Genomic DNA, 17,153 nt, shown 5'->3' with positions numbered 1-17,153 from the left:
TGGCATGTCCAGGACCACACTGCTAATGAAGGACAGGGAAGAGATTCCATCTTGAAGTCTTCTGACACCGTGCCGTAGGCTTGAGTAATGCTGGGATCCCAAAGGGATTCTATTCCAAACTACTGATTTTACAGATGAGGAAACGAGACCCAGAGCAAGTGAAAAATCACCTGAAGTTCCTTTCTGGACTACTATGCTTTCTCCATTCGCCTCCAAATGTTTCTAGAAGTGAAAAATAGAACTACTCCCTCATATGTACTCACTGCCTCATACTATCTTCGTCGAAGGGATTTCTATCCCTAATCCACCAGCCCTTCCCGTCCCACCTGTTTCCTGAAGTCAACATTTCTTTCTCTAGCTTTTCCTAGATGTCTCCACCTGAATATCTGAGGGGGAAAAACTTGAAATGTTAGCATTTTCATAAATTTGGTGATTCCTCTTGAAATGCTGGGATTCCCTTCTTGAATAACTATTTCATTTTCTTCTCAGCTCTGACTACATTACCTCCTTCACTTACTTGAACTTGGGGTCTGTGTGTTTTTGACTTTGGAATTTCCCCCCTTGAGCTTTCTCTTCAGTTTAGGATCTACTTTTTCAGATGTTTACTTGATATTATCTTTCTGGGTGTACTACATACTTCTCACCAACACTACAATAGGCTTTATTCCAAACTCTACATTTCCAGATCCTCCAACAGTATTCTCTTCTTGCATTACTGATTTTGATGAAAGATTTTACCATTTACTCGGGCTCTGTAGCTAGAAAATCTTTGTGTCATCTTTTACTCTTCCTTCAATCTTAGTCTCTGTGTCTAATTATTACATTTTAACAAATTCACCTCTAAAATACTTCTCAAATTTGGCCTTTTTTACTTTGCTCTTCATTCTGTTGCCTTCGCTGAGGCAGTATCTTACTCTGTAATCAGTGCCTTGGCGCTCTAGTCTACTCCCATTCTACAGGAATGTAAAGAGCATTCATTGCGTTCCTACAATGTGCCAGGCACTGTGCTAAGGTGCAAGGCTGAAGAAGATAAAGACTCAATCCTGTATCCTTCTTTCTTTCATTGCATCTTTATGATATTAACTCCATATGAGTGATTAAAATCTGCTGACATTTTTAACCATAGCTGTTTACCCTAGTGTTCTTGTTTATTGGTGAAACTCCTTCAAATCTCATTCTCAAGTTTTCCAAATGTGAAGGTGTGAAATGTCAGTATTACTGAGGGCATTCTTGAACTACTTCAAAAAAATACCATGCCTAGTTTTCAGGATAGTTGAGATGAGATTTTAGAAAATCATAGGAAGACCTGGAGGTAAAGGAAATGGTTGTAAAATATGAAAACAAAATATTTTCAAAAGCATTTTAGTTTGTTTTGGGAGAATACATGTTAAATTCTAATATGTCCCTGGAGTGCAGCAAATAAATTTCCTCTTGGAAAAAGATTTCTAAACAAAATTATCTTCAGACTCCTGAGGTATTTTAAAAGGAATTTTCAGTATGCTAAACACTTTCTACAGCTTTGCCGAAAGTGATTGTTAGATTTAATGCGGTCCATTTCTGTTGCTGATAGGTACACACTGGTGGATATTTTGCGTGCCATCTTACTTTCTTTAGAAGCCATGATTGAAGATCCTGAGCTTCAAGTGAATGGATTTGTTTTGATCATAGACTGGAGTAACTTCACCTTCAAGCAAGCCTCCAAACTTACACCAAGCATGCTGCGATTGGCTATTGAAGGCCTTCAGGTAAAAATTAACAAATTACCCAGTTTCTCAGTCTTTCGTGTTTGACTTCTCTTATCTAATGTGTTAGAATGACAAAATGTCTTACTTAAAGAATAATAAAAACATTTTTTTAAAATAGTTTTTTAGCACTAACACTAAAACACTAACTGGACAAAGGATTATAGAAGAAAAGTTGAAAGATACGGACCTTTTAATAGATGGGGTTTGTAGTACTAGGTACAAACCTCACTATGTCTAAGCATAAATGTGGGTGATGACCTGAGGTTTTTATCATGATAATCAGAACAAAGAGCACGTTTTGGATTTTATTAGCTATTTAGGCTTTTTTGTTTTGTTTCTCTTTTTTTTCTGTGTATATTAATTATTAGCTAAATATTTGTTTTACTATTCCATTTAACCTCCTGAATTAGGGATATGATCATTAATATCTTCATGTTGCCCAAAAAGCTGTTAGGAAAGCAATAAATCAATATGCATTTTGATATCTAAGATTTGGAATCACTGTTTTGAATTACTTCTCTAGACTTAATTCAGGTTTTTGTTGTTGTTGTTTTGGTGGAAGGGCCATCACATGGAATTTACATAGGAATGGTGCTTCTTCCAGTGAATGACTCTTAACCTGGTTGGGAACTATAAAGTGGAAAATCAATTATTAATTAGTGACATGTCATAAACCCACTTTTTAAGTTTTAGGATGTCCTCCCACTTTCTGTGGTTTGCTTTACAGTACCTTGTATATAATACTTATGGAATAAATCTTAAATTCTTTAACAAATTTGCAAATTAACTCTTGAGTGGTATTAGTTACTATTCTCTGTATATTCAACATGCATCTTAGAAGCTTGCAAGTCAACAGTTAATTTTTGTAACTTTTACCACTGAAAATATCACTTGTTTTAAAATGACTAATTATATCTTTGTCATTCATTAGGCCAGAATGCTAGACTTTAGTTTTTCATGTTGAATAACCAAAATTATCCAGATCTCTGTTCCATAGTAATTTCTGACTGTGTCTGTAGGCACTTAAATTGATGGCTGATGACTCACTAAAAATGGTCCATTTCTCCAGGCAGCAGGACATCTTAATCAAATTGAATTTACAGTTTGGATTTTGCCTCTGAAGTGAATAAGGCACACTGATCCTTTTTCTCTGCATAGCTTTTTCCTGATGCAGGTTTCCTGACTTGCTCTGGGTGAGTCAGCGGGAGTCAGCGGTGCTCCTGTCTTATCTTAAACAACATCTTTTGTAAAACTCCATAGAGACAGTTAATATGGGTTGAGAGAGGACACAGGATAAGCATGTTCGGAAATGCATTTTTCATGTGGAATCAGTCCTAATTCTGCACTATTGCCAGCAGTGTGTAAAGTGTCCTTCACTTTATAAAGAAAATTGGTTACCACAACCATGTTACTTAGCACAGAATGGTAATTTAGCCTTTCATAATTATTTTTTTCTTTTTTTTTAAATTTAACTTGTCATCTTTTTGCAAGATGGATAGGCGAGGCCTTCAGCTACAGGAAGAACTGGAGAACTCATATTATTCATAGAAATTGAAAAAAAAAAAACACCTCAAGAATAGACTCAGTATCTTGCTATTTGCCAACTTACATACTTTATGGAGTCATGCAATAGTAGCGCTGTAAGTCAGTCCAGGAGGGAGAACTGACAACCGGGACATGTTTGGGAGCTTCCCCATTAGCCATGCCACAATCCGAATTTCTTTAAGTGCTAAGTTTCAGCAAGATAGGAACTACAGTCAATTTAAATCTCTGTGTTTATGTTGGAGAGAGAGGGATCCCCTCCTCAGGTGGGGACCTGTGCTGGCTGCCTTGTTTCTTTCTATTCCCCATGAAGCTTTCAGTCCCCTTTCCTTTCTCCCAGGACCCAGACTGAGGAAGCAGGGTTGATTTCCCCTGGTTGCCAACTGGGAAGCCACTTAAAAGAAAGGAAGTCTTTATGGGGAATAAATTTGACACGTCAGTAACCTTCATTTTATTTTTAAAAAAGATTTTGTTTATTTATTTGAAAGAGAAAGAGAGAGAGACAGAGCATGAGCTGGGGGGGTGGGTGGGGGAGGAGGAGAAAGAAGGAGAGGGAGAAGCAGACTCCCCACTGAGCAGGGACCCCCCCCCCTCCCGACACAGGACTCGATCCCAGGACCCTGAGACCATGACCTGAGCTGAAGGCAGATGTTTAACCAACTGAGCCACCCAGGGGCCCCTGTTATTAACCTTTAAACTCAGTTTTTCTCCAGTTTGGATTGATTTTTAAATGCTCTGTATCTATGTATCTATGTCTATATCTAGATAAAAAAATAGTAATTCCAAATAAGAATAGAAGATGTGCTAAAAACATTCCATTCATTGAGACAAGCATGATTTCCTAGTTTGTCTTCTACTGAAGTAACATTTTGACTTTTCTAATTATTCCTCTGTTTTACTTTGCATAAGTTCTGTGAGAAACATTGTTGCCTTGATCCATGTTTCAGGCAAAGCACCAATAAACTTTTTTTGAGAACATAAGACCAAGAAAATGTTTGAAGTAAGATATGTACACAATTTTAGGTTGGGTTGCTAAACACAACCACTACCATCACCAAGACTACCAATACTACCACAATAGCAAACACCTTCCAATGAACCCAGTCAGGGAAATTAAGAGATGAAGATATCTTTAATAACTCAGTGATAATTTATAATCTGTAATCTTGCTATAATGTGTTACTTTTATTCAGGCAAACATAAAAAAATACTCTAAGGAGTTGAAGTAAAAATAAGAAAGGTCATCAATGGGTCTAGTGCCAGGAAGAAAACTTACTTTAATGATATGTATTATTAATGGGATGATGCAACTGTGCTTTGAAGAGGCCCCATCTCTTTTCTTCTTTAGGTATAACCTATCTAAATGCACACACCAACCCCCTTTTTCTCAAGCAAAAGTATTTTGAGTGACCTGGCTAGAGATAGCACCTGAAACCTGGGAGAAAGACACATAGACCATTGCTTTTAAGACCTACTTATGATCAAAATGCAAGGTCAATAGAGAGATAATGTGGAAGAGTGGAAATAGAATAGGCTTTAGAGGCTGATAGGCCTGGGTTTGGATGATAAGCCTGCTACATACTAAATACTCGGGCAAATTACTTACCTTATTTGAATCTCAGTCTATTCATTTATACCAATTTTATAGTATTAAATTAGAAATGATACATCTTGTACCTAACAGGTGATGGCCATGCTCAAAATAATTGATGTGGATAAGCTTATTTGGCAGGTGACATATTTTTCTGCATGTGTGCTGGTTTTCTCACAATTCAGTGACTACTTAGACTATTTAGACTTAAAGCCGGTCAACTTTGGGATCTGAATAACATGATCTTTTGCTTTTAGTGCTTAGGTTATCAGTACACAGATTGCATTTTTTTTTTTTATCACTTCACTGTGTGGTTAAGGAGCATCTAGATATTTTCATGTTAGGTGCCAAATAAAATATTTTTTCATGATGGAAACCAAATGAAAAATGAGATTGTTTCACCTAGTAAAAATTAATCTTTGTTTTCTTGGGGAGAAACTCCAGGCACGGTTGGAAAGGTGGCGACTGTGGGGACATCCTTGGTCTGGAAGGGTGAGCAAGAGTTTGCTGAGTGGACAAGGACGGGAGGAACATTTTGGGCAGGAGAACTTTGGGGAGGTGCTTTGAACAAACATACAGCTGTAAAGCATTGAAGTTACATGATAAATCTGTTTTGAGGTGGCCAGACCGAGACGTGAATTGAGGCAAATGACCAGAGATGAGCCAAGAAAGGCTGGCTAAGAACTGTTTCAATAGGATGGAGGATGGCATTCTATGTGATTTGGCCTGTGTTCTCCATACATGGACAAGCAAGTGACCTGATCACGCCTTTGCTTTGGAAAGATCTCTTCAGTAGAAGAAAGGACTTGGATAGAAGGATGGAGAAGTTAGATTTAGAGAGCCCCCATACTACCATGGAGTAACTATATTGATCTCATTTTGTAGGACAGGGAATGAAACTTCAGGATGTTTAGGAGAGTTAACCAAATTTTCTCAAATGACATAAAGGCTTGAGTCCAGGTTGTCTGACTCCAAAGACCAGCGTCTCTCTTGAATCTTGTTTCTATTGTTTCCAGGGCTGTGTTTAAGAAAAAGCGGGTAGGCTCAGATTATAGTAACTTCGCTCCCCATGCCAAATCCTCACGCTATACTACAAGTGAAATTTGTTTTTGGGATAGGGAATACAATTCTAACTAAAGAAGTCACAATGGCTGACCTATGGCAGAACGATTTTCTTCTTCCCAGTGAAAATCCTCCTTGAGTAATTGCAAGTCTCTCAGTTCCCTGTGATAAAGGCCAAGTGAAAGGCACTTTTCTGTAGCCAGAGAGAACTTTTATCAACACAACCACAGATTGATAAGCCACTCATGATATTGGTCCAAGGCAATTCTGTATGCTTTCTCCATGCAGAATCTGTAAACACATTTTTAAACAAAAGGCCTCAAACATTTTTACCAACATAATGTAGTTCCTTGATAGATAGAAGGCAACAACAGATATTTTTGTGGAAATAAATTATTCAGACTTCATTGGAAAGAAACAAGAAAGAAAATTATCTTGCTACTAATAAGAAGTTAATTGATTGGGGTAGTCATAGTAACAGGAAGCATTTTAGAAAATCAATACAAGATTAAGTGGATGTGTCTTGTAGCCCTGGGAAGCCAATTAAAACATGAAATGTTTGGAAATACCTGGAACAGCTAAGACTGTTTGAATTTACAGTGAAACGATGTTCTTTTTAAATTTCTTGTCCTTGTTCTATTTTTATTTTTTTCTCATAAAATATGACCATTCTTAAAACTCTTTAGTAATGAAAAACTCAAACTCTTTTATGAATCCAGAATCTCTCATTTGTCATTTTTTTTAACTTAATACTAACGCTACCTGTGCTGTTCATTGTTCTTCGGATATATTTATCTGTTTTTCCCTCTTAGCTCTGTCCTGCTGTGTCTCAGTGCTTTTCTTTTACAATTTCACAAGAATCCCCAAACTCCATCTGCTGAAAAGTACATAATGTAGTCAAGGCGCGGCTTGCTGTCAGGGGGATTGGCTGTAACAAGGAACTGAATAGCTCTTTGAGTTGCTACATAAAACTCAGATGTCAGGGCCATCACAAAATGCCTAAATCAGTGCCAGATATTTTAAGAGCCCTTAATAAATAGGACTTGTGAAAGAATAAAGAATATGTAATCAATCCACAGTACTTAATGCCAGCCCTTTCTTCGGTCTAAAGGGTCTAATGTTAGGAGCAGCCACCGATCTGTTAGCTCTGGGAGCTCTGGTCATTCATGTGGAAGGCAGACAGCACTGCTTCTACAAATTCTGGCTCTGACTGTTTGGAAGCCCAGTCCTACCAGGGGGAGCTTGCCAAAAGCAGAAGACATGCTAATGACTTGGAACATCACTGTCCAAGACTAGCGGGTGAAGAGCCCCATTAACTTCAGTCCAGCATTAGTTTGTGCAGTCCTCTAAATCCTATCCACAATTTCTGGCAGCTTCCAAATTGTGTGTGTGTGTGTGTGTGTGTGTGTGTGTGTGTGTGTGTGTGTGTGTGTGATGGTTAAGAGAGAATATCAAAAAAGAACTCAGTGAGACATTGGGTAAACTAGAAATCTGTAATAAAACAAAAGGACTCTGTGCTTTGCAACAGTGTTCTTTGCAATGGTTGTTAACCTGCCAATAGTGTTCAGGCTTAAAATGCTTTGGACAGTAGCAGAAACTTCTTGTATTCAAGCTACCTTGTAAACTTAAGGCAGCATTATGGTGCATTGATGGGAGAGGGCTGAAACCATGCCTATCTTTTTAAAAAACAAACACAGATTCATGAACTGTATTCATTCAGACAGCCTGAAGGTGGGAGCGTTTTATTTCCACATTTTGTATGCACAGGCAGAACCATATTGAGAAACAGTGACAAGGGTAGTGTGTAAAAAAAGTGACATTTTTTTCATCACATGCATAGCTGTCTGAGCTAAGTGTGCTTCCTTTCAGTTGTTACTTAACCTAAAACAAATGAGTGAAACCCTTAAAGTTGCTTTATTTCATGGTGTGAGAATGTGGTGGTTTGGCTGAGAGGTTTCGTTCCCAGAAGTAGGACGTTGGAGTCTTTTTAAAAGCTGACAATAGGCATGTAAAAGCTATATATAATATTCAGTTCAGCAAGCGGGCTAAGGATTATATAACCTTTGATAGTGGGCTAGGATAATTCTGTGTATGTATATATGTACATATATACATATAAATGTATATATATTACTATTTTTTCTGGCATTACAATTGCTATTTTATGTTTTGATTAGCAGCTAAATCTGTTTAAAATGTCTAGTTGTAAGAAGTACGTGTCACCCTTGACAAAAAATGAAGAGATGGGTGCTCTAGAGTTACTTAACACATACTTGCTGACTTAAAGTATTAGTAATTGTCAATACAATTTAATACCTCTACATTCTCAATTTAATACCTCTACACTACTGAAGGAGAATGTATTTGCCTCAAATAACCAAATAATTGCAGTGACAAAAGGGAAAGAAGCAAATAGCAATCATTTGGTCTGAGTCAGTGAGATAACGATAAATGGATAGAAAATAATTATCCATAATGAAAAACTGAACGAACCACATGAGCTGCTCTGCGTTTCATTTTATTGGCTATGTTTAGATATGTCCTTAACGAGAGAACAAAAAAGATGAGTAAGTGCAAGTTCTCTTTTATTCTTTTTAGTAGCAATGCAAATGCATCTTGATATGTCCTTCTCCCCCAATGGAAATTTATTTTTTCACTCTCCTCAGTTCTAAAGTGCAAAATGTGAACAGCCACTTATCCTTTCAAAAAAATTAGTTCTGATGCAATGGAATACTATTCAACCTTATAAAAGAAGGAAATTCTGCCTTTTGCAATAGTATGCATGAACCTGGAAACATGCTAAGTGAAATAAACCAGGCACAGAAAGACAAATGACTGCATGATCTTACATGTGGAATCTAAAAAAATTCAAATTCATAGTAACAGGAGTAGAATGGTGGTTATCAGGGGCTGGGAGGTGAGGGAAATGGGAGATGCTGGTCAAAGGGTACAAACTTTCAGTTATAGATGAATAAGTCTGAGACCTAAAGTATAGTTTGGTGACTATAGTTAGTAACAATGTACTGTATTCTTGAGATTTGCAAAGAAAGTAGGTCTCAAGTGTTTTTGCCACACACGCCCCGACACACTCACCCCTCCCCCCCCACACAGTCATTATGTGAGGTGGCAGATGTATTAATTAGCTTGACTGTGGCAATGATTTTACAATGTGTGTATATAACAAAACATGCTGTGTATCTTAAATATATATAATTTTTACCTGTCGATCATATCTTAATAATGTTGGGAAAAGATTAGGACCCTAATATCATCAGATTTTCGTACAGATGTTGATAAAATTGACATGCTTATTTTTCAAATGTTTAGTCATTTTGCCTTCATAAATATAACCTCAGGTACATCTAAATCAAACATTTTTGAAATCTCAAATTAAGGTGTCATTTTTGTTTTCATAAATTTTAAAATTCTGCTACCATTTTTCCAGAATCATGGAGGTGAGTGATTCTTTTGTCTCATCCATGGGTAACACTCTTGTTATATTTTCTTAAGATTGACCTGGAAGGAAGATACTCTTTATTCTTCATCATAACTGTACTGAAGATCTGTTTTTTTATTTTATTTTATTATGTTATGTTAATCACCATACATTACATCATTAGTTTTTGATGTAGTGTTTTTAATGGGCTTAGTTTTCTGCACATCTGCAACTGGAGAAACTACAACAAACTCATAGTAGGAGTGCCTCCTAGACTACTGTTTGATGCACAATTAATAACAGTGTGTGTATGTGTTTTAAAGATTTTATTTATTTATTTGAGAGAGAGAGAAAGAGGGAGATGGGGTAGGGGCAGAGAGGGGGGACAAGCAGGCTCCCCACTGACCAGGACCCTGAGATCACCGTCTGAGTTGAAGGTAGATGCTTAACTGACTGAGCCACCCAGATGCCCCAACAGTGTGTTTTTATAGCTTAAAGTCAACTACATTTTGGCAAGATCCCAATTAGTTCGAATTTTAAGATGTGGGTGAGTGTGAGGTAGTTACATAACGTAGTAATAGCTGCTATAACAAACAAACCAAAATGTGTATATTGACTCAATAATCTTTCTACGAAGTCCAATAAAGTGTGTCTCCTAGTGAGTCAATGACTATGTTCCTTCCACCTCGTTGTCCTTCCATTTTCTAGGTATAGTTTTCAGGTCACTTTGCTCAATTCCATTCCATTTTCCTATAAGGTAAAAAGTATGGAGGGTTACACATTTTTCTATGGGCCAGACCTGAAAACAGTACACATTGCTTTCTTTGAAATTTTATTGGCTAGAAAACTCAGTCAAGTAGATACCCGTAACTACAAAGGAAGTGAAGAAGTGTAGTCTAGCTGTGATCCTAGGAAGAAGAGGAATGGTGGACATCTTGTATTCTCTTTCACAAAACTGATTCCCTAAAATAACTTTTTTTTATGTTTGCTTATGTTCTGTGAAAGGAAGAGGTGATAATTAGATAGTGTTTCAAGAAAGTAAAATTGCTACATTCAAGCACACTGGATAAGTGCATCTTTCCTACAATCCATTCTCTGTACTGACTGCGGTCTCTGTATCTGACTAGTTTTGCCTAGATAAGGGGGTTGGTAATTTCTTTATACCTGGTCACTATAACTATATCTCTACAAAGGTAACACGGCTGTGATTCAATCAGTTCAACTTTCCTAAGATGAGTATTTCCAAACATCCTGAATTTAAAGGGAGAAAAAGCTAAATAATTTCTCCATAGTCTTAAGACGGTGTCCAAGACAACTATAGCGATATTGTTGCTTTAGCTTAAAGTGAGAAATCCCCTGAATTTGGGACTTCATTTTCATAAAATGAGAATATGACTTTTTTAAAAATTGAGAATGAAAATACATTTTTTAATGAGGTGACTTAACTTGAGAAACTCCTAGGAAAGATTATTAGCTACTAAAACACTGAAAGGATTCCTACTATATACAGTCTTGTAAAGATTTAGAGAATGGAATCTCTGTCAAACCAGGATGTAGAGTCCACCAGCATCCAATATTTATCAAGTGCTTTAAAAACCAGTTGGAGTTTTACTTATTGTTTAGTCACACAGGGAATACATGCAGAAGTCAGTATAATTTTAGTCAGTACAGAAATTAATAAAGTAAAAGTTACATCATTAGTACCTAGTTGTTCAATCATATTGTGTACTGTAAGGAAGCCACTTTCCTCTTGAAGGTATTCTAGGAGCTCTTTATTTCATGTTATGGTTTTTACTTATCTCAAACTGCCATCTCAGAAAATTTTAAAATTTTACTTGTGTTATGTTAACTGTTTCTTGGAGTTCATTTCTTCAAGTCTTTGCATTTTTTCTAGTTTTTGTTGTTGTTTGTTTGGTTGTTTGTTTTACCTGAAAGAGTACAGGGGGGTAAAATGTCAGAGTATTTGAATTCTTTTAAATGTGTTTATTCCATTTCCATTTTGGTTGATAGTTTTGCTAGACATAGAAATACAAATTCAAAATAATTTTCCCTCAGTGCTTTGAAATCATTACTTCATAGCTATGAAACAGCCATTATTTTTGATAAGAAGCCTGATTTCAGATAAGTCCCTGTTGCTTTGTAGGTATTTATATTTTGTAAAAGATTTTAGTATCTTTCTTCATCTTTGGCATCTGCAAGCACACACTTAGAAGCGGATCTTTTATGTGTCTACCAGACCATAATGACATATTTTTATTATTCTTTCAGTTGGAAAAACAAACATTTTTATTATTCTTTCTTCTGAATTTTTCTCTGATCCCTTTTTTCATATTCCTATACTGTGGACTTTGTATCTGTGGTCTTAATCCTTTGTATATCATAATGTCTTATGATCACATGTATTTATTTCTTAAATTTTTTAAGTTTTATTTTGAGGTCATTGTAGATTCATGTGCAGTTTTGAGAAGTAGTACAGAGAAATCTCATGTTTCCCTTGTGGTAATGTCTTATAAAAATACTGTACAAGCTCACAACTGGATGTTAACGATGATGTAGTAGAGAATGAAAGTCCTGACTGCTCACTCACTCTTCTCTGACCACCAGTGTGGGGGGTGGGGTGCCTCATAACAGTCTGGAAAAGGTACCATTCTAGACTTCCCTCTCACCCTTTGTTGGTGTGGGTGGTGATGAGGTCACATTTTTTCCTTCCCTTCCCTTCCCTTTTCTTTTCTTTTTTCTTTTTTCTTTTCTTCCCCCCACCCCCGGCCGTGGTGTATGGCAGGAGTGGCATAATTATAGCCTAAAAATTTTGTATGTTGTGAGTGTGCACCTTTCCTGGTCCTTTGCCCAGTGAAAGAAAACTTTTGTTAGGGTTTTTTTTTTCTGTGCCCACTGGAATTTCCAGTTGTCAGTTTCCTGAGCTCTAAGTCTGAGATATATGAGGCAAAGTCAAACCCAGGGTATTTACCCAGGTCATTGTTTGGATCCTAAGGTTTCTAGCTGGTGTGATTTCACCTTTCATAGTTTTCTCATGTTTTCTTTATGTGTAATGCCCAGTTTTTTAAGTTATACTTAATGGGAAGAATAAGGAAAAGTATGATTATCCCATCTTTGAGGTAGAAGTCAAAACTACATGTATTTTTCATATTTTAAAATTTTATCAAATATCTGATTTATTAATATTGTTTTGCCTCTTTCACACTGCTTTTGTAAATTTACTATTGTTTGTACTGTTTACTGTCATTTAAATTTGTAGAGGGAGGTGAGGCCAGTGAGCTTATTCAATCTGCTGTATTGACTTGTAAGTTCCTTAATGCCTTAAAGCCAATCATTATCTAGTTTTTGATCACAGAATGATAGAAATGAAGTTTATGAGGTATCATTTTTTTACTTTAACATATGAGTCTCGAGAGAAATTATTATTCTTTCATGTGGCGATAGTTTTGTTATTATTATGTTTTTTAATCTAAATTCCCAGCGATATATTTTTTTCTGGGGTGAAATAAGGAATAAATTTATTTCCAAAATCCAAATTCTAAGGGATATACTCACAATTTTTTTTGTTGGAAATAACTATATGCCCACATAACCTAAGACTCTGAAGCTCAGAAAACCAGATTTATTTGCAACTGGGTAATGATTCAGGCAGATAGACAACTTTATCAACTGGCTTCAAAAGAAGATCTCAAAGAGATGCCTCTGGTCATCCCATTATCTCTGCTAATATGGCTAAGGAAAGCACATTCTACTCCATTTAGGACAATAATGGATTGCTACAGAGCTAGTAAACAAACTACATTTGGTGGTAACTGTAGTCTGTTGTCTCAACCCAGGTAGATGGTCAGTGTCATAGTGGGTTACTGCTAGGTGCTAAACTGAGAGATGTAATTAAGCTAGTGAAACAAGAGTCAAAGTACTCTGCTGCAAATCGAAAGAGGCTGTTTTCTAGTTTTGTAAATATTTAGATCTGGAAAGGACCTTAACCCAAAGAAAAGCTAAGGTGACTGCTGTGCTGCATAGAAACCATCAGAGGAGGCTTAGCCTGAATTGAGCAACACCACGGAGAGCTCCTAGAAATTCCATTGTTAGGGTCTGCAATTTTCTGCTTTCTAGTTTTGATCTTCTCTAGTCATTGCTGCCTTTAAAGGGAGCCCATCTACTTTTAGAATTCGTCACAATCCCTGATGAAGTAGGGTTTTTTTTTTCATTATCCTGAGTTTCATAGTTTATGTGTTTGAGTTAAGACTACGTTTTTTATGGGGATCATATCACTGGTTTTGAGTGGACTAAAGGCCTATTGTAGAACTGCAGCTCTTAAAACTTTTACCTGTGGTGAAGTAGGATAAGATATTTTTGGGAGAGCATACTTTGGATGGTGTAATATCTCAGGCATTTGAGAGATTCAGAGGAAGTGCTAATCAAAAGAACTATGGGAAAAAGAGAGCTGATACATTAGAGAAAGTCACTAAAAGGACTTCATGACCAATTGGGATTGTAGGATTCAGAAATAATACTGGCCAGGTGATGGCATTTAAACATCAGAAGTGTGTTGAGAGCAATTATTATAATGAGTGGCAAGGCTAGAGTGGCAGTCATAGGGTCTGGCCTTTGGGGGCTATGGTGTTCCTATGGGAAAGATAGATTTGAAGACAATAGGTGTTGCTTAAAATATTCAGCCAAAACAAATGAAAAGGAATGAAGACAGCTATCCCAATGTAAGGTTAGAACACCATGCCTAGTTTCCTGATCTGACCCAGTTCTCAGACTCAGAATCCAGGACCAGAAGTGGAGTACAGATCCCCATAAAGAAGGACCCCACAATACCAAGTTGTTTCTACCACAGATGATTTTTCAAGTCTTAGGAGTAATGTTTGCAAAGAGTTTATAATAATATGAGCAATGACTGTGTATAATGTTAAGTAAAATATATATGATATGAACGAATGTAAAGTATTATCACATTTATGTTAATGTGTTTGGAATGTAAACAATTATTACATGAGGGTGATTGGACTATAATAAATTTTTCTTTTTTCTTCTTTCTGCATTTTACACATTTTACCATTGGGGACATAGTATTTTAATTATAGAATATTTATTTCAAATAGCCATGATATACAGTAGAAAATAAAGCAAATTATTTAACAAATAAATATATAATATACATGTATAAAATATACAATATGCCATATTAAAAGATTCTATTTTAAAATAATATTAACATAGGTTGATGAGTAAATTAATAGAATCAGGCAGCTGCAGCTGCTCATCTTAAGAAAATTGTGCAGTGCTAACATACAGAGCTATGATGGGTCACGTTTGGGGACCACAAAAAAATCTGCAGCAGGATTTCAAGGAAGCAGAGTCAGTGGAAATGTAAATATGCTTTGTAGTAAAAGATCAGACTTGCTTAAAAAAACGTGTTTTATGAAGTGACTAGGCTGGTATATAATCTGAAACATTATACTAATATACCTGGCATGTATTAACTAGTTTTTGGTAGGAAGAAGGAAGGAAATTGAATTTCAACAGCTATCAATCAGCCTTATTTTAAAAAATATTTTTATGCAAATCTGAATAAGATAGCCAGAGATGAACTGAAAGACAAAAAAGTGGACAGAAATTACACCTTATAAAGACAATCATGCTTTTTAAAGAATACATGCTATTTCTGACTCTCAGTTATACCCTTATATTATTAAAATCAATTAAATAAATGGCAAAATAAATTTTACAGACAGAAATTGTTTAATAGTTCAGAGGATGAGATTATGCTGTATGACTAAAAATGTTAGAAAGGTTTTATGGAAGAGCTGAAAATTGAACTAGATAGTCAAGGATGACACAATATGGGTATGTAGGGAGATAAAAGGAAGGAAACAGCAGAGCTAAAGTTTAGAGGTGAAAATGCTTGGATCGCATTTAGAATATGTAATAAGTCTAGGCAGTCTGATGTAAAGGGTTGGTACAAGGTAGGTGAGAAAGATAAGCTGAAGGAATCTGGTAGGTGGGGGCCAAAATAGGAGGGACTTTGAATTTAAACTGTATTTTACAAAGAATGGAGAATCAATGGGTATTTTGAGAAAAACAAATCATGAAAAATGGCCAATACAAAAATTAATATGACGTCATTCATTTGTTCATGATTTCACTATACAAATATCTATTGTGTGGGATAAATTTTAAAGAAATAATCTGGAAAAGTGGGAATTTAGGAGAATTTTGTAACAGTCCAGCACAGAGATGCTGGAATTCCATAGTAGCACAGACCAAGAAATAATGGAAAAGAAGGGGAGGGTACTTTTTGTCTATGTCTTTTCCTACCCACCTTTCCTTCCTGTCCTCACTGAAATCTTCTTTCTCGCCTTGGTTATCTCAAAAGACAAATGAGTGGCCCTGAGTCCAGCTTGCGCCTATCCAGTCCCTCCTTGACATGTTGATTACAACTTTCTTCCTAAAGCATGATCTTATACAGTCTGATGTATTATTTGTATACTTTTAAATATTTAAGGGTTACAGGTACATGACTGGATTTTTTTTCCTATAGACTGTCTAGGTTAATAACTAAGTGCAGGTGAATGGAAAACTGAGTCTTAAAATATCAGAAAGCTTCCTAATGTGATCTTTCTCATCTAATAAGGATGCTATTTCTTGGGCGTTTTATATGATCCTTTATTGGGCTGTTGGCCATTCTATACAGGTCTAAATCAGTTTTAATAGGTGCACAATTCAAGAGCAAATACTATGTCAGATGCTGTAATGAAAAGCTTAGTGTAGACATGTCTAGAATCTTTTTTTTTAAAAGATTTTATTTATTTATTTGAGAGAGAGAGAATGAGGGCACGAGAGGGAAGAGGGTCAGAGGGAGAAGCAGACTCTCCGCCGAGCAGGGAGCCCGATGTGGGACTGAGCCACCCAGGCGCCCCGACATGTCTAGAATCTTAGAATCTTAGCATTTGAAAGAAACTTAAAAACTACCCAGACCATCTTACATAAGAATTAACTTCTGTGGTAGTCTTAAGAGAAGATTATGCAACTTTTGTTTATACACACTTAGAGCCTGCTAGTGCAGCTTCTTACAGGCAGACCTTGCTGTCTTTAAGAGTTTGGCACAAAACTTTTTCTTAAATTCAGCTAAAACCTGTCTCTAAATCTTGCACTTTATACCACCTCTTATGCCAACTCTTGAACACAGGGTCACTGCCACTCCACCTAATACACTGTCTTTTACATGAAAAATATTTCAAAAACATAGAATGTATGTTCCTTTGAACGTTAGAAACGATCTGATATTTTTCATTTTATAATTTCCTTCTCCAAATATGTATCGCTTTTTCTTCCATCCCTTTCTGTCATGACATAGTCTCTGAATAGTGTATCATTCTGGTTGACTTCTAAACGCAAAAAATGTTGTCAGTTTATCCCCAAGTAAAAGTATAATTATTCCACATGTATTTTGATCAGTTTGGCAAATATTTCCCACTATTAGAAAATATATTTTATATTTTAATATATTATTTATATATATTATTATATCATATTCTATCACATCATTTTAATATATATTATTTATTTTACTTCGTATATTACTAAATAGCCAGTGATCTGTAAAAGTGCAAAAAGAACAGGGCAATTATATCTTACTTAGGGAAAGGATTAAGAAAAGAGATATCCATAGACGGTCCTAGAAGGATTTTGAAAGGAATAAAATGCATTGTTAAAAATATTATAGGGGCACCTGCGTGGCTGGGTCGGTTAAGTGTCCGCCTTCAGTTCA

The 17,153-nt window shown here is 36.1% G+C and overlaps 1 protein-coding gene across 1 annotated transcript in view; it reads left to right on the top strand.

The window, feature by feature from the left end:
- CLVS2 (clavesin 2) overlaps positions 1 to 17,153 on the top strand; it is a 60,158-nt gene that overhangs the window by 9,749 nt on the left and 33,256 nt on the right. The window contains exon 2 of the mRNA XM_028117001.2: positions 1,571 to 1,745. Coding sequence (XP_027972802.1) covers positions 1,571 to 1,745 — 175 coding nt within the window. The remainder of the gene's footprint in view (positions 1 to 1,570; positions 1,746 to 17,153) is intronic.

The sequence above is a fragment of the Eumetopias jubatus genome, unplaced genomic scaffold (assembly GCF_037043125.1).
Source record: "Eumetopias jubatus isolate StellerSeaLion01/CBP00866 unplaced genomic scaffold, mEumJub1_p1.0 scaffold_6, whole genome shotgun sequence".
Taxonomy (NCBI): Eukaryota; Metazoa; Chordata; class Mammalia; order Carnivora; family Otariidae; genus Eumetopias; species Eumetopias jubatus.
Note: the sequence above shows the minus strand (reverse complement) of the source record. Positions and strands in the feature narration are given on the sequence as shown.